The 22974-nt window shown below is 39.3% G+C and overlaps 1 protein-coding gene across 5 annotated transcripts in view; it reads left to right on the plus strand.

The window, feature by feature from the left end:
- The window catches only part of LRBA (LPS responsive beige-like anchor protein), a 725452-nt gene extending 702510 nt beyond the window's left edge, over window positions 1-22942 (plus strand). For all 5 annotated transcript variants that reach the window (XM_034661533.1, XM_034661532.1, XM_034661534.1 and 2 more), the window contains 4 exons: window positions 7851-7952; window positions 11068-11264; window positions 15233-15384; window positions 21795-22942. In XM_034661533.1, coding sequence (XP_034517424.1) covers window positions 7851-7952; window positions 11068-11264; window positions 15233-15384; window positions 21795-21885 — 542 coding nt within the window. In that variant the 3' untranslated portion in view covers window positions 21886-22942. The remainder of the gene's footprint in view (window positions 1-7850; window positions 7953-11067; window positions 11265-15232; window positions 15385-21794) is intronic.
- Window positions 22943-22974: the final 32 nt, after the last annotated feature.

Raw genomic sequence — 22974 nt, forward strand, 5'->3', positions numbered from 1 at the left:
CAGAAGCATTTTAGTTTGAAGTAGTCCTGCTTGTTTATTTTTTGCTTTTGTTGCCTTTGCTTTTGGTGTCAAATTCAGGATGTTTCTAATAGCCAAAGATGTGAAATATTTTTATCTATATTCTTTTTTGGAGGCAGAATTTTGTGTTTATATTACTAGACACTAGATACACAGTTACAGGAGCTATCAGTGAATTAGAATGAATATCAAGCCCCTCTTTGGGGCTTCAGCAAATGAAAACTCTCAAGAAGGAAAAAGAAACACATTAGTTAAGTAGAATTTGATATGTTCATCTAATGAAATACTGGATGACCATTAATGTATTATGAGTTTATGGTATCGACATGGAAAGATATGCTGCCTGTATCGTTAAGTGTAAAAGATCACCAAACTACATGTATCATATATCTTTTAGGTATCTATGTCTATGTGTATACTCCGTATTCTGTGTATATTTATGCATAGAAAAAAGTCCAGAATGACAGCCAGCAGAGCGTTTTTTATTATGTTATTTAGCAGTGGTTATTTATAAGAAGTGGAATTTAGACGCAGTTTTTTCATTTCCTTCTTCATAATTTACTAAATTATCTGAATGTTTTATAATGAATGTGTATTACTTCAATAATCAGAGAAAATAAAGATATATTGGGGAGGAATACCTAATTATATTAATATATCTTCACTTCCTGTTATAGGCTTCTAGATATTAGTAGTTTTATCAGAATTTATATGGAGTGTTAGGGAAGGTTGGAAAGTCTAATAAAAGGAAGAATGGGAGATATCAAAGTATGATTTTTAGAAATTAAGAAACAAAAGAATGACAAGAAACAAAAAATAATCAGAACCATCTCTAATTTTCATTTATGCAACATAGGACCAGATATGATCCCTACTTTTGCTGAAAGAAGTGTCTACAACAGAGAGTGAAAATCATTCTACTATAAGTAGTACTATTTTACTCCTAGGTGGTACCTGCTGGGTGCTCACTACATGCTGGGCACCATCAAAAGCACTTTACCTGCGTAGTAACTACTATTAGGACCCTTTTTTTACAGATGAGGCACAGAGAGATTGTAAATATGTCTTTACTTGCTGCCCTGGGCCTTGAAGCTCCTAGAGCTTACTGAAACTATGAGAACATGCCCAAGGGAGGTCACATAGCTAGCACTCTAGGCCAGAGGTGCCATTCTTGATCACTAAACTGTACTGCATTTTTTAATTTAATTGGGCCATCAGTTATAGAAAATTTGATGCAATCCTGTCACTAAAGCATGCTTTGTATTCAAAAGAAAATACAGAGATAATTTTGCTAAACTGAATTCTTAGGACAGTGTACATCATGTTAGGATTTTGAGTTTTTATTTATTTATTTTTATTTATTTATTTTTAAGATTTTATTTATTTTGAGAGAGAGAGAGAGAGAGAGAGAGCATGAGCAGGGGGGACGGGCAAAGGGGGAGGGTGAAGCAGATTCCCTGCTAAGCAGGGAGCCCGTACTGGGGTTCAATTGTCCCAGGCAAATGCTTAACACACTGAGCCACCCAGGCACCCCCAGGATATTGTGTTGTTTTGTTTTTTAGAGTGCTCAAGCGGGGGAGAGGCAGAGAGAGAGGGAGAGAGAATCTTAAGCAGGTCCACCCCCAGCACAGAGCCTGACATGGGGGGGGGGCAGTCCCATGACAGTCTCATGACTCTGAGGTCAAGACTGAGCCAAAATCAAGAGTCATACATTTAACCAACTGAGCCACCCAGCCACCCAGGATTTTGTATTTTTTAATATTATTACACCATTTAGGGTTATACTTTAAGTATATAATTGTAGGTACATACTCACACAAACACATTTTTCTAACGTTGCTTAGAAGACAGAAAGAAATGCACACAGAGACGGAGACAGGAGAAAGATTATAAACCATTTACAGTGGATTTTTGTACCAACATGATCTTGTCTTACATTAATAATTCTAATATTTTTTACAAGAGGAAGTTACCGAAATTTGCTCTTATGGTTGTCCCACCCTAAGTGCAGCTTTGGCTTATCTTCCGTAGTCTATATGTTTAACCAAATTATCATGTTTTTCACCAAAGAGACCACAATGAATGGAGAGGAGGAGAAGGGTTGGTGGAGATAGAAGGAATAGAACAACTTTCAAATAATTTCCCTTTGCATAATTAAAATGTAATGTTATAATTCCCATTGGGACATTAGGAAGTTAATGGGAAATGTTTAAAAAACATTTAGTAGCTAACCTCATTTCCGCTTCAGAAAGCCATTTCCTTTCTCGGTTTGCCATTATGGTGAGCCACATGAGAAAGCTTAGTGTACAGTTTTCACGTGAATTTTTTTTCTCTGTGCTGTAGTAATCAAAATGTAATTAAAATGGAACAAAGCCATGTGCAAAATAGAAGTATCCATCTCTAGGAAATGACTGGCATATATTGTATAATACTTAGATTATAAAAAATCTATACTTAATAACATATATTTAGGTTCTTAAACTTGTGTTTTCTTTCAGAATGAATACTCTATTAAAATGATTTTTTTAAACAAAACTGGGTTTCATATTTTGTTTTACCTCCCTAAGAGGTCAGATGGCATTACATTTTAATAATGTGGAAAATTATATCAGTTGTTTTTATTTAAGGACTTTATTAATTGCTGTGAAATATTCATTTTGTATAAAAATTCATTTGTAATAAATAGTTTGAACTCCAGTACAGCTTTTGACCTTTCCAATTCTAGGTATTTATAATTTGCAGGTTTATAGTAAGGTAACAAAACCTTATCCGGTGACCATTTAGAATCAAGTCATTTGCCAATACAAGACTATATTTTATTCCCCTCTTCGTTTCCACAGTGCATTACACATAATATATATCCAGTAAATGCTATTAAGTGAACAAAGGAGTAAGTGAATGAATGAGAAAGCAATTGGGAAATGTTAACTTTTGGCCCAGGAGTCATCTAAATTAAGTATTAATTGAAAGAACTAATTTCATTTCTACAAAAGCAGGAATAGGGGGATGTTGAACCAAACTTCGTTTCATAATAAATGGTATTTAAAACATGAGAAATGAATGAAGGGGATTCTCTCTGCTAATAACATATTTAAACTGCTAATGAGAACTTCATAGTACATTTTGAAGTAATTTAATTTTCATAAGACTGAGGAGATGATGCCAAAAATACCAAGAACTTTATTTATTTTTTAAAATGTAAGTCAAAAGTTTGCCAGAAATGCATGTCTGGTCTATTTTTACCTGGATTATTAATCCCCCTTGCCTTAATGGAGACGTATCTTTTGAAATATTTTTCTCATTGAATATTTATGAACAGGGTGCTAGAGAAATTACTATTTCCTCTTCTCTTCTTTGAGGTATAATTGTAAATGGTTCAGGGTCCATTTGCTGGAGAAATATACTTAGTTTTGAGGGCACCAAAGAAACACATTTAATAAAAACATTTGTTATTCTGCCTAATGGTGTAAAACATGTCACCTCATATTTTAAAACATAGGTCCAATATAAATGCTAAATGGGTATTATGGAGATCTTGTGCTGCTTAAATTCAAGTTGGGTTGTTAGAATAGTGTCTGTAAATTTGTACTGATATTTCCAGTATTATGTACTGAGAAAAGCACATCTGTAAAAACTGGTGTGTCCTGGTATTCTCTGCAGGATTTGGGCTGTCTTTAATCTCCTTTGACTTGTTCATCTTCCTTTAAGGCCATCCATAAAGATGCACTGAGTATCCTTTTCAGCCTTTGGTTAGGATTTGCATCAGTAGTCATAAACCTGCTCTCTGGACAAAGACACCCTTTCCTTTGAAGTAATTGCTCAGGCTTTTCAAAGCAGTCCAAGAAGTCTATCCTCTTTCTCTTTTTATTTTTCTTTAAGAAGAGTTTGAAGTGTAGCCCCTTAAACTAGCAGCAAGATAAATTTTTCTCTCAGCTTTATTGAAAGCCATGACGATATTTCAAGCAGTAAGACTTTAAAAGGTTCTTAGAGGAATCTGTTCTGCTTTATGATCTGGCTTTTGGTAGATCCAACTATCTCAGAAGCAAAAGTAAAGACTTCTTGTATCCATTAACTACTGCAAATTTTTATCAAGGAATTAATCTGATATTTTTTGAAAGACTTTTTTTTTTCCTGCTCTTTATTTGGTTTAGAGATGTCAGTTAAAAAATGGTGATAGCTTTGGGGTCTTTGAAAAAGTAACGTATGGCCAGTATTGTTTTATTTGAGCTGCTTTCCCCCCCTAAGTATTAACTCTCAGGGCTGGCATGAGGTTGGGATGTGAGTGCTACCATGGCAATGAGTTACATGGTTCCTAGATTTCGTTTCTGGACTTTCCAAACAAATAGACACAGATATGGAGCAGTTTTTCCTTTCCTTTCTGTAGGTGGTTATTGCTGGGCTCTGTGATCCAGGATGATGTATAACAGCGTAATTGCAAAGAAATAAATAAATTCTGTGAGCCACATATAAAGCCTGTGTTCTGCCTCTGATTTGCCCTTCTACCCTTAGTAATTTTATTCCAAGTGGTCCCCCAAATATCTATTGAATTTAAACAGTTTGGATCTGTTGGATTTAAGTCCCATATCATATAATTATATTTGCTGTAGTGAAATTTTAATATTTAAAACGCTTGGTTTATTGGAACTTACAAAAATCCAACAAGTATTTACTGTGAACAGATTTTTTTGATGAGAAAATGTAAAGAATACTCAATCTGCATAGCAGATAATAAAGGGAATACACAGTTCAGTCTTTAAACAAGACTGGAAACAGCTTTTTTTAAGAGGATTTGATATCCTTCCTTATATTCTTATACATGGATTTTTAGGGGCTATTAATGTGCATTTCCTAAAGGGGAGGGAATGTTAAATAGCACAGTCTTCTTACTGGAAATCCAGCGAGTGTTTGTGAAACCAGTTACCTGAGAACAACCCAGTGGTCGTAAGTTTACCCTTATGTTTTTAATTTGTTGTTTTTCTTTTCCTTTCCTTTTTTTTTTTCTTCTATATTTCCTGAACTGTCTAACCTGCTTCCTGGGTTAGAGGACATTTTGCCAAACTTTGAAGCCAAAGTCCTAGCACTGAACAATTCCTTATTTAGAGATCAGGCTCTAGGAAAAGAAAAATCTTTTTCAGTTTTGAAATCATGCAGTATGTGTATGTCTTCTGACATGTGGAGGGAGAAATGATTGCTATAGTGTGGATCATTGGAAACTTGTATTTTGTAAGTAAAGCATACTTACAAAAAATCTTAATTATGAGTTTACAAAAAGAATGCTTTTATCTTAACCCACTTAATGGGCTTAATCTTGAGGCTTCCTAAACTCTAACTTTATGGTCCTAGAAAATTCTCAGTATTTCAGCTCTTACGTTGAAGAAATATAATTAGCAATTTTCTTACTTCCTATGTCCCCAGAAAAAATTCTTAGATCTAGAAAAAATAAAAAAAGTTAGCACTAACATGCCTAAGTGACAACATTTTCTGGGTCCATTATCCATCTGTCCTTTGTTTGCTTTGGCTTACACTTTAGATTGCTTTCAGTTGCCCCCAGTTTTCCTTCAAACTTTCATTCCCCACTAAGGAATTCCAAGACAACTCAAGTTAAAACACAAATCTGCCCGCCTCAATAAAATGGTAACTTATGAAAACAAAAAAGGAACAATCACATTGAAAATGTATTCCTTAGAACTTAATGATTTTAATTCTTGATTTAAAAAGGTTGCCAAAATGTATAATTAAACATTAATTTTGAAAATAATGTTGTATAATATTTTGTAGAATGTAGAGCATCTTGGGAAAGGGGGAAACTGTGAATCAGGGCTAACTCTAGGTAACTTTTTAAAACATACTTATTTCTAATTTTTGTGGCAAAGCTGATCTCTAACAGAAAGTTAAGTAGTTCAGATTGGCTTACATTATTTGCTGCTTTTCTTTAAAAAATTCCCAAATTTGTGTACTTTTTAAGGAAAAAAAACATAGTTGCTCTTATAACAAATTCTTTCTGGTTTGCAAAATAGTCAAGTGAACTTTGTAATTAAGGTGGGTTTCCCTCAAAGCTTATCAACTTTGAATCAAAAGAAACCAAGCCCCTTGTTCCACTTACCGCGTTGCCTTTTAAGAATATTTTATTTACTTACTTACTTATCAGAGAGAGGATGAGAGAGGGGGAGAGAGCACAAGCACCCTCTTTCCTCTTAATATGTCATCTGACATCTCCCTCCGTCACTAAGCATGGAGGCCAGTCCCAGTGTCTGGCCACACGTGGCACAGCCCGTGTGGTTTGATACGCTGCCCCTCTGCTTACTCTCACTGCGGAATAGCTTATAGTCACCAGAGGCCAGGAGGCACTCTGTGGGGACGCAGCTCTGCATTGTGTTCCACGGTAAATGCATGGTAGTGATTCTTTGTAATGGCTGGACACAAAATACCTGTAGGCTCCAGCTGACGTGCAGGAAGCACAGAAACCAGGCCCCGTCTCCATAGGAGAGACCTTCCCCAGTGTTTGCTCGTGGATCTCTGTGCATTCGGTAAAAGCTATTTCCCTTCTTCCCCTCCCTCCCAGAAAGCACAGGCCTGTGCATACGTCTTGCATGAACTGTCAGAGTCCACTGTGACCCATCACCAAAACCATGCGCTGGAGGCTCTTTTAATTGTGTGACAGCCAGAATCCGCCTTTTCAAGGACAGCAGGCTTCTGCTGGATTTTCCCTGACCTACCTGAGAGGATAACAAGTTCTGTTCTAGAGACTTCCGCAGCTGGTGCCAGAGACCTTTCTCTGGGCACATTTGCCTTTTTGGGATTATATAGTATCACTTACAAATCTTCCTGTGAAACCAGTCCAAATCGAGGAGATCTAAGCATGCTAACAGAACACTGCTCTCTAGTCCCATTTATAAAGGCTTTCTGTGTCTTTGTCCTTAGACACTATAAAATTGGAGGGCCGATGTGGCCTGAAAATAGTATTTTTCAGGCTAAATAAGGAATTTGGCTTATCCTTGCCACTTGGCATGAGTCAGCCACAAAGGAAGCCCATGACTGTCCTCTTTATCTGAGCTGGGCGTCTGTGGTGTGGGTTTCTTATTAACCAACCAGGTTTCTTTGCTTTTTATTTTGGGACTAAGATACAGGGTGACTTCTTCTATTGTGAAAATGTCTGGAAACATCTTCCATTATCTGGATACTCATGCTCTGTTAGCCTTTCCTCACCTTCCTCCTCTAGTTTTCAGTCACTATTGGAACTACATGTAAGAGTTTGCTTTATTTTCCCTTTGTTCTTTGAACTACAGAGAAATACCGTCTGCGAGGTTTCTACATCAGGAAAATACATAACATTAGTAAATAAGCATTAAGAGAGGGGCTACTTTGAGATTATCACGTCCTAGTTCAGACTGTCTTCACTACAACAGGGATCTCAGGGGCCCATGGAAAAGGTGGGGCTGCCTTTCTTTGAAACGTGAATCAAGCCAGAGTCACTACTTTTATAATCATCCATCTATAAATCATCTATTCAAGGGGCTTATATTAAAATATTTGGGAAGTATCTGAGTCATTCTACAATGCAGATTCTTGTCTTATATTACTCTGTGTTTTCAACCACTGTTGCTCGATAATCATGTAAGGATTAGAAATTTGGCAACTGGTCTAATACTCTAGCATATAGTTTGGATCTAGTGCTAAAATAGGATTTTTGGACAGATTTCCAAACTGTGAATTAAAGATTTAGGCATTATAGGAATTAGGAACAAGGTTTTGGTTATTTAAGTAGAGGGAGTGGAGAGAGGTAATCCCCTGCATGAACTTGAATTGATTTGTTTTTATGTTTCTTCCTAAAGGTGAGACCACCACTCCTCGAGCCATTTTGACAGGCCATGACTATGAGATCACTTGTGCTGCTGTCTGTGCTGAGCTCGGCCTGGTGTTAAGTGGTTCCAAAGGTAAATCTGTGGTACCTTCATAAATGTATGAATTTTTTGTTTGCAAGGATGGATTTAGTACTCTTTTCTCTAAGCAATGCTGTCCGTTATAGTAGCTGTTAGCCACACAGGATTATTTAAATTAACTAAAATGTGTAAGTTAACTACATAAAGCTTAAAATGCAGTTCCTTGGTGATATTAGCCAGTCCAGGTGTTCACTGCTCACACATGACCGTGGCTACTGATGGAGCAGCATAAATACAGAACATTGACATCACTGCAGAAAATTGTGTTTCACAGCATTGCTCTGAAGAGGGAAGCAGGCACAAGGAACATCTTCGTCTCTCTGTTTATTCTTCTGGACTCTGGGCTGGGTTTCATCTCACACCTGGAGGGAACTCGACCTGATCTGGTTTAACTTCCAAATCTCAGAACGAGGCAGGAGCCAGGATGGCATTGAGGATGGAGTGGGGAGATCCTTAAGCTGATTCGCCTGGAGGTCTGCCCTTGCCACATCATCATATGTTTAGCCAAAGATATGAAGCAAGCTTTCAAAGAGCACACGCAACAAATGAGGATCTAACCTGGAACATAGCTGTTTCTAATTCATTGCTTATTCCATCGCAATAGTTTATCCATCTCTCTGTCGCTCTGTCCTGAGCTGAGGTCTGAACACACAAAAAAGTACTGTAATCCTATGTCTTTGAAGGTTATCTGATGGGGATGCATTGAGTATTTGACTCACCTTATCTGTGTCTCGAACTATAATACTTCATCTCACTAACAAGACTTATTAAATATTCAAGGGATTGTATTTAAAAATTTAGCTGGTCAAGGCAATGAAATAATGGTAACAAGAATTCTATACCTACTAGATTTTTTTTCTTTCTTATACCCAAGAATTTCATATATCCTGAGCAGATGTAAGTTCTTGGACTATGTGGGATTCAGATTAGACACAGGGGCACCCGGCTGGCTCAGTCGATAGAGCATGCAACTCTCGATCTCAGGGTTGTGAGTTTGAGCCCCGCATTGGGTATAGAGCTTACTTAAAAATAAAATTTAAAAAAAACACAAAAAACACACAAAAAATTAGACATGTAAAATAATCCTATCATAGTAAAGGTCATCCTTGCTTTGGGTGGTAGTGCAGGACCATAAATATAACCATACAAGCTGAACACCATGTAGACTGATTGTAACAGTCAGTGGGGGACATTTGGGGTTGTTTCATGGCTTTTAAAATTTTTTGTCAAAACACTAAAAATTCGTTTACACAGTTATATACACACACGCACATACATGAGCACAAAAAACCCAGTTAAACTCACATTTACATAATACACTAAAACATTAGAAACATTGAAAATTAAAGTGTTTTCCTCATGAGAAACTTATCAAGAGTAGAACAGTGCTTGCCTCCTCTTTGTATAACTTAAGATAAAGAGGGAGAATCTTTTCTGTGCTTTGACCAATTGTCATGCTCCTTTCAAAGTTTTGGTCAGCTTCCAACATTTTCTCTTCTGTGCATTCGGCATCATGAAACCTCCCCTTGGGTTCCTTTAAAGTGAAGGATCTTGCTGGCATCACTTCTTCTGTGATGTCATCATTTTTGTTAGAACCCCTTTTCTAATCTGTGTCACTAAGTTCACCTTCATGGATTTCCTCTGGCTGCATATCTGTAGTCTCTCAACAACATCAACATTTCCAGAATCAGTTCTTTCTCCTGTGACCCCATTTATATTCACTCACAAAGTTCACTCTCAGCTTTATCACTTTTCATTTCCTTTTGGCCAGTAGTCCCTTTTGATGATCCATTTTTGTAAAACGTCACGTGGTTTCTCACTGGAGATGAGAAAGCGACACAAGCACACAGTTCGCTCTGTGTGCATGGACCAAGGAACAGACCGTCAGCGACCACTCACTGACAGACTCTGAAGGAAATGATGTGGTTGGTCACTCCTGTTGCACATCCGTTATTTACATAGTCATTTGTGGACTGAAGAGCTAGTCACAAAATGTGAACTTTACGCAATGACTGTGAAACCTGAAGTTTGAACTGTAGTGAGGGACTGGTGTCATTTAAAGAGTGATCCTGGATACTCATGCATGCTGGGACTACGTCAAGCAGAGGCTGCTGGTTTGTATTTATGTTGAGAACACAAAAAGCTTAGAATCTCCCTGAGCAGTCAAGAAGAAGCAGAGAACCTGATTTTCAAAAGGGCACGCTCTTCGTAGTCTTGTGGGGTCAGGTCACAAGTGCCCGTAGGCCTGAGTGATTTAGCTTGGAGATCAGCAGGCCTTAGACTCGTTACCCCTCTTGTCGGATGCAGGCAGCTCTTAAAACTGACGCCTCACACGGGTGATTTCAGTTACCTACCCCTTTACCGTACATGCAGCAGGCATCAACAGAAATGAAAGCGCTCCAATAGGCGTGCACTCGCCAGTAGCTCCCATCCTCCTCAGGCAGCTCGGCCTGGACGGCAGCCTGGGGACGTTGGGAGTGTGGGTGCCGCTCACTTTGAGGGCAGCGGGCAAGTGTACTCACTGGCAGGAGGATCTGTGCGTGAATTTACTGGGAGGGAGGGAGTACGTGGTGGGGAGTAGGTGGACAACCAGCGACGTTCTTTCATTGGGAAATAATGAGCAGTGGGCAGAAGAAGGCTGGGGCCTCCCGAAGCTGCTCTAATGAGCTGTCCCCACGTGGGCCCAGTGTGGCCACTGCTGTTGGGGCCCCTGTGACATGCAGGCAGAGCTTCATCGTGAGCTCGATGGCAGCCTGTGTTTAACTGTGGCCCAGTCTTCCCAGAAGCACCTCTAGGATTTGGAATTTGTCCTGTTCCTTTCTGAATGCGTCCTGTTTTAATCGTCTCTTGGCGTAATGAATTTCATAAAGGAGCTCCCTGTCTCTTGAGGAGAAGTACGCTTGAGTGTATACGACCTGGCTTTGCTCCTCTCCCAAGTAGAAGGTGAGATCTGGCCAGCATGCAGAGGACGTTTTGTAAAACAACATATAGAAGATATGTAATTTTTAAAGGGTTCCTACAGCTGTGTGATCCTGTTTGAGCTGTGCTCAAGATTCATTTCACATGTCATCATTAAAAAAATTTTTGTCTTTTGTTTTTCTTTTCTCAGAAGGACCATGTCTCATACATTCCATGAATGGAGACTTGTTAAGGACTTTGGAAGGTCCTGAGAACTGCCTGAAACCAAAACTCATTCAGGCGTCAAGAGAGGGTCATTGTGTCATATTCTATGAAAATGGCTGCTTCTGTACATTCAGCGTGAACGGGAAACTCCAGGCCACTATGGAAACAGATGATAACATAAGGGTGAGTACACTACAGACTTTTCACCCTTCTAGATCTTGACCTCCAAGTGTGGCAAGTGAGGAGGGGAGAGGGTTCACTAGAGAGACCTCCGTTTTGGTCACAGACAACTTTCCACGCCAGAAGAAAATCATCAGGTGGCACTTGGACAGGGCTTGCGTGTTGACAGACCACGGCGTGTGCCGGCCGTGCCGACCATGTCGCTCAGCCAGAGAGCTCTGTGCGTGACAACACGCCCTGAAGCCAACCTGGGTGGCTTTCAGTAGCCTTGTTTGGCTTTTTTTTTTTTTTTCCTCTCAGAAAGTTGACTGCACATGGTTGTTTTCTGAGTATCAAAGCTGCAGGAGTAGACCAGGCCACACCTGACCTGGCTCCTCTGCACACGTGAATCGGTGGCTGGTGGGAGCCGCAGGGTTCATGACTAGTCAGGATTAGTCTCTCATTCCAGACTTGACTTCTTGAATGACAAGACCAACACTTACCAAGTTAAGGGAGTTGGGCTTCCAATTATGATGGGAATTAGGCAGACATTTTTTCCCTTTTGATAAACAAGCAATGGTAATGCAAGTGGACCTTCTGGAGTCTTGCTTCATTTTCAGGACATGACTCCAAAAGTATTAGAGGTTAAAGAAAACAGTAAGGACTGCTCTTTGAAGAGGCTGTTTTTTCAAGGTCCTTCCTTTCTCACTACCAGCCCTCTGGGGCAGCTTAAGATAAAACGAAGCTGTGGTGTTCCTGTCATTTTCTGGGATGAGGTTGGAGGTGCATGTGAACTGTGTATGGTGAGGGGACTCCGGACGTGTCGCCGGTGCGAGGCGGGAGGCCTCTGCCCTCCGAGTTTGTCTGTAAGCTAGCTCTGGACATTATGTTCGTTGCTCTTACTGACCCAGGGCAGCTTAGATGACATAAATTCTCTCAGTTTCCCAGACCTAATCTGATCCCCCCCCTTCTCTCAAGTAAACAAATACTGGGGTCAGGAAGTATTAAGAAACAACCCTAAGTATAGATTACATTGATGAAATGAAGGGCACTTGCTGCTTCTGTATCGCAGCATTGATTTCTTAATTCAGTGTGTTCTCCATTTTGCTCTGCGAGTTTTCTTCACTGTATTTTGACTGCCTCTACCACAAAAGCATGTACTCCTACTTTTATTTTTCCCTTCCTTCCCATAATACTTCATTTAAACCAAGTACACATCAGAGGATTTTCCTTTCCTCTTTTCTTTACAATAATAATGTTGATAATCTGTCACTTTGAGTTACGATTATACTGTCAGCAACACTAATAAATCTGTAAAATAATTTGAAATCCCTTGCTGGCTAAAACAATATCTGTGGCATTTCAGTTAGTACTGAAGGCTCTGGGAAGTTCCTTGAGGCAATAGTAAGGAGGCTTTCTGCAGACTGTTCATACATACATGCTTTTCCTCTCTGCCCTATAGCCATTGTTTTTTTTTTCCCCCTGTAATATTTCCCACTGGATTTTAGGCTTAAACAATCCGTTGCCTTTTCCCCAGCACTCCTGCACTTTATCATGCTAACTTGCAAGTGGCAACTGTGTGATTAAAACAAGCTTGCCTCAAATGAGCCCTACCTGCCCATGGCTCCAGAGACTGACACTTTCACAGCTCATTGCCTGGGGAGGGAGGGAGAGAGGAAGAATAAGAGACATCACAGAGCAAAACTCTCCAGTTCCACCCTGCAGTCTGAGCTATATAAGGAAAGGAGACCATGGAAACAAATTAGTCATCAGCTCAGACCAGAAATTAAGTTTCTTTGAAATACCAAGAACCCTGCAGGCAGGCAGCCTGGGGAACCTCTGCGCTAATCAAGGTTTCCCACCTGTTTTTATTTAGATGCCAGATTGTTCGGTGGCATTTGGTTAACGTATCATAGCACATCAGCTAGGCAGTGTTTAGATGTCTTAATGAGTAACTGAAATTAAGTGGGCAGCCTGTACAGAGCAGCAAAGTTATTTTATCCTAAACAAAGGATAACCACCATTTCACCCATTGGAATTCATTTATTTTCTTTTTCTGGGGAAGCTGTGTTTTAGGACATGATCATGCCTGGCAGACTGCTATGGCCATAGAAACCAGGGCAGCGGTGGCATTGTCCAAGGCACTCCAGATTCCAGGGGACGCTCACATGTCTCTGGGGCCCTCTTAAAACCTCTGGTCTCAACCCAGCCCGGACGCTGAGAAAAGGTGTTAGAGTTAAGAACTCTGTGAGCACTGGTTTGGGTGGAAGATGGGGCGCCCTCAGTAAATGTCACCGTGGCTCTTACTCCAGGGGAACTTGACAGGCTTCTCATGAGAAAGGCCAACAAAATACTTTTTCACTTCGGCAGGCACCTGGCTTATTAAAATGTTTTGGATGCCAATAAATGTATAATCCTAAAAATCCAGGCTTTATTTAAGTCCAGACAGAACTAGGATTAGCAATTCTTTACTAGAACAAAGAGTTAAAGATTAATAGTTTAAATTTATGTTTTAATATAGCACTTATCCAGCAGAAAGCCTCAGGTATAAAACTCAAGTGAACCACAACCATAAGGTTAATGGATTTTCATCAGCTGAATTTTATAAGTGTAGCAAATAATTGTTTGCCCCAGCCCATACTGCAGGTCCCTGGTAGCCCTTAGCGATCGCCATTTGTGACGTGAATGGGAGGAAAGGATATTGATTTTTACTTATATTGAAAAATCTTACTATTAATGTACTGGGTTAAGATTTAGAGAATACTTCTTACCTGTAACTATCTTCCATACATGGTTTTTTTCCCTTAGGTGTATTTTTGTATTCTTGAGAATACAAAGACCAGTAAAAGTTGGCATTTATGTAAATGTGAATTGAATGGTTATGGAACAGTCCTTACTTTTCTAGGACTTTTAAAAAATTTTGTCAAAGGGCAGGTTACAGACTTAAGGCAACTATACTAAAACTGTGTGCAGACCAGAGTAAAATATATTTTCAGCAGTTAGATTTTTTTGTTTCTGGCTTGCTAGCACAATCTGTCTTCCCATATTCGCTGTCCAGGTAGACATAGGATTACAGGTGTTTACACTTTCTCTGTAGAAGGATAAAAAACATTTGCGGCTTTGCAGGCTCTGTATTCTGTTGTAGTCACTTGTGAGAGTGGCCGTAAATGAACAGGTGTGGTTATGTTCCAATAACTCGTATTTGCAGGCACTGAAATTTGGAATTCATATAATCTTCACATGTCATGGAATATTATTCTTCGATTTTTTCCAACCACTAAAAATGTAAAAAGTCATATAAAAACAGGCAGTGGTCTGCATTTGGCCTCATTTACAGGACTGAAGAGCTAATTCCATGTCTGTACTTCCTGTTCGTACCAGCAGGAAGCAGTCAGTCCTGGGGCAAGGAGAAAATGCTTCACCTGGGGTTTAATCACCCTGGAAGCTGGTTCTCTATCTGCCAAGCTGTCTTCCTAACTGCTGTAAAAATCCAGCAGGCCTAGCGAAGGTGCTAAAGCTCTCGGTCTTCTCCTGTGGGGCCCTCGCCCCAAAGGCAGCAGTGTTTTATTGGGGATCTGAGGTCAGCTAGCACTGCCTGCCCAGCCTTGGTACAAATTGGGCTTAGCACATCCACACGACAACTCGAGAGATGCCAGGAGGCTCCTCATTTTAGAATGCTGGTCCCAGGCCACAACAATTTAAATAGTAGTCACAGAGCTGGAAGAGTTTGCCAGCTCATTTTTAAAAAAGCAAAAATTAAAAAAACAAAACCTCAAACACTGCCTAACTTTGTCCATTTGATTTTTGGAAAATGGCAAAAGTTTTCTGTAACTTCTGATTTCCTAAAACCTCCTTTAAAACCTCCTTAGGAACACATGCGTCCACTCTCTCCCTGCATTGAGTGGCTTCATGGTGGAGGAATGAAACACGGGGTGGGAGCCGGGGTTCTCCTAGGGCCACAGCTCTATTGAATATTACTGTGTCTCTCCTAGGCCATCCAGCTGAGCCGAGATGGGCAGTACCTGCTCACAGGAGGAGACAATGGTGTGGTCATGGTCTGGCAGGTGTCTGACCTCAAGCACCTCTTTGCCTATCCAGGCTGCGATGCTGGAATCCGGGCCATGGCGCTATCTTACGACCAGAGGTAACACTGAAATCATGGTCTACTGATGGGGATAGGAAAAACTGGAGGGAATTTATTTAAATGAGTTGATGGATAGACTGGGTCTTGGGAATCACCTGGGCAATCAAAAAAGCCAGTGACTATTGGGTTTTTTTTTTTTAAAGTGTGATTTTTTTTTTGACGGCATTGCCACTCTTGGACAAAGGCTGAATTCTCCAGCAACTGACAGGATTTAAGTAACAAAGACTGTCATTATATTGCCATAAAGCTTTTTATATTTCTTTGAGTACTTTCTCTTAAAATTTAAGAGCCATAAACATGTTTAATATAAAATGCCTGTGTCTCTGTCCATGAGAATTCTATGAAGAGATTTGCCTTATTTCCTAAAACCTTCCAAGTGGTAAATTTTGGGGAGATAGTTTTCGGTATCTTATTTCTTCTTAATATACAGTCACAGATTTTAGTTCCTAATTTTTTTATTGTGCCAACATATACATAAAATTTACCATCTTTTTTTGGTGTACAATTCAGTGGCATTACGTACATTCACACTGTAGTACAACTGTCACCACTGTCCATCTCCAGTTCTTTTCTTTTCATAAGTTTTTCATCATCCCAAAGAGGAGTTCTGTACCCATTAAACACTAACTTCCCATTTTCCCTCCCAGAGCTCCATCCATCTCACCTCAACACAGTGTCTGTCTCTATGAATTTGCTTTTTCCAGGTACTTTGCAGAAGTGGAAGCATAAAATATTTGTCCTCTTGTAGCATGTATCAAGCTCATTCCTTTTTAAGGCTGAATAGTACATGCCACTCTGTGTAGCCATTCATCTGTTGACATTTTGGTTGTTTTCACCTTTTGGCAATTGTGAATAATGTTGTCATGAACATTCACATACAAATATCTGTTCAGATTCCTGTTTTCACTTATTTGGGGTAGACAGCCAGGAGTGGAATGGTTGAGTCATATGGTAATTCTGTGTTTAACTTTTTGAGGAACTGCCAAACTGTTATCCACAGTGGCTGCACCATTTTACATTCCCGCCAGCAGTGCACAAGGACTCCAATTTCTCCTCATCCTCAGTACCTGTTATGTCCTGGTTGTGGTTTATTTTTTTATTTTTAATAATATCCATCCCAGTGGGTGTAAAATGGTCTCTTACTGTGGTTTTGATATGCATTTCCCTAATGACCAGTGGTGTTGACTTTGCACTCTTAATAGTGTCCTCTGATGTGCAAAAGTTTTTAATTTTGATGAAGTCTTTTTTTTTTTTGCTGTCATTGCAAACACTTCCAGCATATGCAAGAAATCACTGCAAAATCCAGTGTCATTAAGTTTTCCCTATGAGTTGTAGAGTTGTAACGCTTATGTTTAGTTTTTGATCCATTTTGAATTCATGTCTGTATAGGAGGGTAGATAAAGGTCCAGTTTCATTCTTTTGCATGTGGGTATTGGTTTTTCCAACACTATTTTTGAAAAGACTGTCCTTTCCCCTACTAGATGGTCTTGACACTTCTCAAAAATCACTTGACCATATATATGAGTTTATTTCTGGGTTCTCTATTCTATTGGTCCATATGCCAGTACCAAACTGTTTTGATTACTATAGGCTTTGTGGGAACTTTTGAAATCATGAAGTACATCTGATTTTTTTTTTTAAAGATTGTTTTTGGTTATTTGGAGTTCCTTGATAATCCATTATGAATTTTAAGATGGGTTTTTCTATTTTTCAAAAAAAAAAAAAAGCAGGGGGGCAATTTTGATAGGGATTGGGTTGAATCTGTTTGATTGTTTTAGCTAGTATGGTCATTTTAACAATATTAAATCTTCCAGTCTGTGAACACAGATGTCTTTCCATTTATATTTTCTTCAGTCTCTTTCAGTAACATTTTATAGTTTGTAATATACATATTTTTTGTCTCCTTGGTTAAATTTATTATTTTTTCATTTTGTTGCTATTGTAAATGAAATTGTTCTTAATTTCCTTTTCAGAATTTTTCATTGTCTATGTACAGAAATGCAACTTATTTTTGTGTTGATTTTATATCTCGCAACTTTGTTGAATTCATTAATTCTAACAGGTCTTTTTGTGGAATCCTTAGGATTTCCTACATATAAGGTCATGTCATCTGTAATAGAAGTAATTTTACTTCTTCGAACTTTCCAATTTGGATCTTTTTTTTCTTTGTCTTGCCTAATTGCTCTGGCTAGAACTCTCAGTACCATACTGAACTGGTAAAAGTGTTTATTTTTGTCTTGTTTCTGATAATAGGAGAAAAGCTTTGAGTATGATATTAGCTGTGGGTTTTTCATAAATTCCCTTTACCATATTTATGTATTTTCCATCTATTCCTAGTTTGAGTACTATCATAAAACCATGTTGAATTTTGGGAAATGCCTCTTGTTCATCAATTGAGGTGATTCAGTAGGTTTTTGTTAGTTCTGCTAATGTGGTAGATTACATTGATTTTTGTGTGTTGAACCATCCTTGCATTCCAAGAATAACCCATCTTGGTCATGGTGTATAATCCTTTTAATATGCAGCTGAATTAGGTTTGCTAATATTTGTTGAAGATTTTTGTAGCAGTATTCATAACGGATACTGATCTGTAATTTTCATTTCTTGTAGTGTCTCTTTGTAGTGACACTTTGGTGTCAGGGTTAATGCTGGCCTCACTGAACAAGTTAGGAAGTGTTCTCTTTAGTTTTTTTAGAAGTTAAGAGTTGATGTTAATTGTTCTTTAAATGTTTGGTAGAATTCACCACTGAAGCATCTAGTCCAGTGCTTTTCTTTATTGGGAGGCTTTTGATTATTGATTCAGTCTCCTTAGTAGTTATAAGTCTATTCATATTTTCTATTTTTTCATGCTCTAGTTTTGGTATGGTGTGTGTTTTTAAGAATTTTTCCATTTCAGGAGCACCTGGCTGGCTCAGTCACTGGAGTGTGCAACTCTTTTTTTTTTTTTTTAATGATTTTTTTTATTATATTATGTTAGTCACCATACAGTACATCCCCGGATTCCGATGTAAAGTTCGATGATTCATTAGTTGCGTATAACACCCAGTGCACCATGCAATATGTGCCCTCCTTACCACCCATCACTGGTCTATCCCATTCCCCCACCCCCTTCCCCTCCGAGGCCCCCAGTTTGTTTCTCATAGTCCATAGTCTCTCATGTTTCATTCCCCCTTCTGATTACCCCCCTTTCTTTATCCCTTTCTTCTCCTACCGATCATCCGTTCTTATGTTCCATAGATGAGAGAAATCATATGATAGTTGTCTTTCTCTGCTTGACTTATTTCACTTAGCATTATTGGAGTTGTGCAACTCTTAATCCTGGGGTTGTGAGTTCAGTCCCCATGTTGGGTGTAGCGATTACTTAAAATCTATTTATCTATTTAAAGCTTTTATTTGAGAGAGAGCATGAGCGGGGGGAGGGGCAGATGGAGAGAGAGAAGCAGACTCCCCACTGAGCAGGGAGCCTGACATGGGGCTCAATCCCAGGATCCTGGGATCATGACCTGAGCCGAAGGCAAGCTGCTTAACTGACTGAGCCGCCCAGGAGCCCCTAAAATCTTTAAAAAAAAAAAAAAAGTTTTCCATCTATTCCGTTTGATCTAATTTGTTGGCATACAATTCTTCCTAGTATTCTCTTACAATCCTCTTTATTTGGTAGTAACATCTCTATGATTTTAGTAGTTTGGTCCTCTCTTTTAGTCAATGTAGCTAAAAGTTTGTCAATTTTGTTAACCTTTTCAAAGAACGAGCTCTTGCTTTTCTTGATTTTTCTCCCATTTTTTCTATCCTCTATTTTATCTCCACTCTAATCCTTATTATTTCCTTCCGTTAGCTTTGAGTTTAGTTTGCTCTTTTTCTAATTCAAGGTGTAGAATTAGTTTACTGAGATCTTTGTTTTTAATGTATGTATTTACCGTTATAAACTCCCCTCAGCATTACATTAAGTTTTGATTTGTTGTGTTTGTTTTCATTTGTCTCAGTTATTTTCTAATTTCTATTCAGATTTCTGTGACTCACTGGTTGCTTAATTTCTATATTTTTGTGAATTTTCCAGTTTTCCTTCTGTTATTGATGTCTAGTTCTATTATGATCAGAAAAGATACTTTGTATGATTTTTTTTTAAAGATTTTATTTATTTATTAGACAGAGATAGAGACAGCCAGCGAGAGAGGGAACACAAGCAGGGGGAGTGGGAGAGGAAGAAGCAGGCTCATAGCGGAGGAGCCTGATGTGGGGCTCGATCCCATAACGCCGGATCACGCCCTGAGCCGAAGGCAGACGCTTAACCGCTGTGCCACCCAGGCGCCCCTGTATGATTTTTAAATGTATTAAGCCTAGTGTGGTGGCCTAACATGCTTTATTCTGGAAAATGCTCCATGCGCACTTGAGAAAAATGTCTCTTCTGCTGAGCAGGGAGCCTGATGCAGGGCTCAATCCAGAAACCCTGGGATCATGACCTGCCCCGAAGGCAGACGCCTAACCGACTGAGCCACCCAGACACCCCAGTCCAATTGGTTTTTAGTATTGTTTAGGTCCTCTATTTCCTTCTGGTTGTTCTACCCATTATTTGAAAGTACTGAAGTCTGCAACTATTATTGTAGAACTGTTTATTTTTCTCTTCCATTCTGTCAGTTTGGGCTCCATGTATCTTGCGGGGCGCTGATATTTGGTGCACCTATGTTTGTACGGCACACTTCATTTTATTGTGCCTTGCGGATACTATTTTTACAAACTGAAGTTTTGTGGCAACCCTGTGTTGAGCAAGTCTGCCATTTTTCCAACAGCATTTGCTCGTGTGTCTGTCACATTGATAATTCTCAGAGTATTTCAAACTTTTTCATTCTATTTGTTATGATGATCTGTGATTACAACTTGCAGAAAGCTCAGATGATGGTTAGCAGTTTTTAGCAATAAAGTAATTTTAATTCAGGTATGTACATTTTTTAGACATGCTATTGCACACTTAATAGACTACAGTGTAAATGTAAACATAACTTTCACATGCACTGGGAAACCAAAAATTCATCTGACTCACTGTATTGCAGTGGTCTAGAACCAACACAGTATCTCCAAGGTATGCCTATAATTGCTATATCTTCTTGATAAACTGACCTTTTAATCGATAATGTCCTTTGTCTCATAACAGATGTTGACTTAAAGCTTACTTTGACATTAGTACACCACTCCAGCTCTCTCATTACTATTTGCATGGAATATCTTCTTCCATCCTGTCACTTTCAACCTGTTTGTGTCTTTGGATCTAAAGCAACCATCTCGTAGACAGCATATAGTTTGATCATCTTTTTTATCCACTGTACCAGTGTCTCTTGATTGGAGAGTTCAACACCTTTACAGTTAAAGCAATTACTGATAAGACTTTTGCCATTTTACTATTTGTTTTCTATGTGTCTTAGAGCTTTTTTTGTCTGTCATTTCCTCATTACTACCTTTGGTTGGTTTTTTTGGTAGTGGCACATTTTAGCTCCTACTTTTGATAGGAGGTAGTAGGAAGGATATTGAAAATGACTTACAAGGACTGGCCCTACCAGACCACTCAGAGGAAAGTCTATGGTAATAAGCTCCTCTAAACTGTTCATCTCACTGTTCTGCAGGTTTTCCCTGCACCACCTTCTCAGGGCCAGGGGAGCACGCAGCGGCAGCTCCTGTCTGTCTTCAGTGATCATTTCAGTGAGTTCACAGTCTTATGAGGACTAGGCCCCCGTCCACATCTTCGGCAGAGCAGAACTCGGCCCAAATCACAGTCAGCACTCTGCTTTCTTACTCTTCCTTGATTCTGTCTCTGCCAGAGAGATCTCCGTCACGTAATTGTGTGCTGCTTCCCCCACCAGCAAGTACTTTGAGTTTGCTTCTGATACCTCATAGAAAAGACAGGGGAAAGGTACAGCATAGGGACCAGAGACAGTGGTATGGTGCTGGCATCGCATGGTGACAGACGGGAGCTACACTTGTGAGTACAGGGTAACACGCAGAGTTGTGGAATCACTATGTTGTATATCTGAAACTAACGTGTCCTTGCATGTCGACTAGACTTCAATTTCATACATATAAAAATAAAAGCTAGGGCTCACCAGCCCAGCGCCCCCCCCCCGGAAGTGATCAGGTCTAACAGGTGTTTGTTAGTGACTCATCCTGCACACACCAGCTCGCATTCAGTAAAAAGGCAAGCTGTGCTGTGGATCTTTGTGGCGTATGGGAGGTGGCATTCTGAGTTCACTCGGTGTTGTACCCTAATCATCAGAAAATGTACCACAGTCCTCACAAATTGTTAGGTTTCACTGCCATGTTCTAGATTTACCTTGTAGATTTGGGGAAGGCAGTTCTTTCTTTAGGAACAGAACCCTAGGAAACAAAGAAGTTTGTAAACCCCTCCTTCTCTCTGCTTCTCCCAGGTGCATCATTTCTGGCATGGCCTCAGGAAGCATTGTTCTGTTTTACAACGACTTTAACCGGTGGCATCACGAATACCAAACCCGCTACTGACGGTGACAGCTGCACATCAGCCTGGCCCCCAGCCTCGATGGGGGGGGGGAATTGGGAGCATCTTTCTCTTAGAAATCACTATCACATCTGAATGTAACTTAAATTTGCTCTGCTCTAAGAAGCAAAATATTTTTTAAAGTTAATTGCTATTTTTGTAGACTTTGCTTGACTTTTTTGGGGGAATAGCAAAGCAGAAAATTGGCTGCTGGGTTCTGTAGTTTAAAAAAATCTATATTTTTAGTCATAATGAGAAGTCTATTTTCACCAATTATGGAAACATACAGTGGAGCAAGTAAACCCACATATTCTAGCTATATTATGAAAAACCATTTCCCTTTATCTGTAATCTTGAGAAATACATGGGTTATAATACTGGGATAGGGAATTTTATGCTGTACTCTGGGTCCTGTATTTTTCCAAGCAATCGTGCTTCTTCAGCACTGAAATTTCTGGGATTTAAATAGTAATGTTTAAATTATGGTAAATGTAATTTAAAACATCTCGAATTATTTCTATCAATATTATTGTTCAAGCATGCTTTAGACCTAGAAAATTATGGTTTGGGGGAGGTTCTTTTATTTTAGTGTGTGGTTAACATAAAGGATCTAATGTTATAGAAGTGTGAAGTATTTACAATGTTTTATTTACAATGTTTTCCTGATATGTTGTCTTCATAGCACACCAAAATGAAATGATGGCAAGGCTCGTGGGCTCACAACGTTTGTTTTTCTTTTAAAGTAAATGCAAGTACCAAAGCTCACCCCTGAGGTTTGACTGTGCCCAGGCACTGAGGCAGAGCCATCAGCTAGGCTCCCCTCCCCCACTCCAGTCTGCGAACAGAGGCTATGAAGAGGTGGTGTAGGAAGCAACACCCGTCTGACCTTCTCTTTGTTACTAAATATCTTCACCTTCCTTTGAGTAGCAGTTTGTACTAAGAAACATGTTATTTTGGTGTTGTATAATTCTACTTTTCTAGTAGATTGCTGTGTGGAAATCTGTGAAAACTATTTGAGAAAAGGTCTGTATTGCATAAATAAATTCTTTGTTAAGTTGTGAACTTCGAGTTGAAATCAGCATTTCACCTCTCTC

The sequence above is a fragment of the Ailuropoda melanoleuca genome, chromosome 5, assembly GCF_002007445.2.
Source record: "Ailuropoda melanoleuca isolate Jingjing chromosome 5, ASM200744v2, whole genome shotgun sequence".
Lineage (NCBI taxonomy): Eukaryota > Metazoa > Chordata > Mammalia > Carnivora > Ursidae > Ailuropoda > Ailuropoda melanoleuca.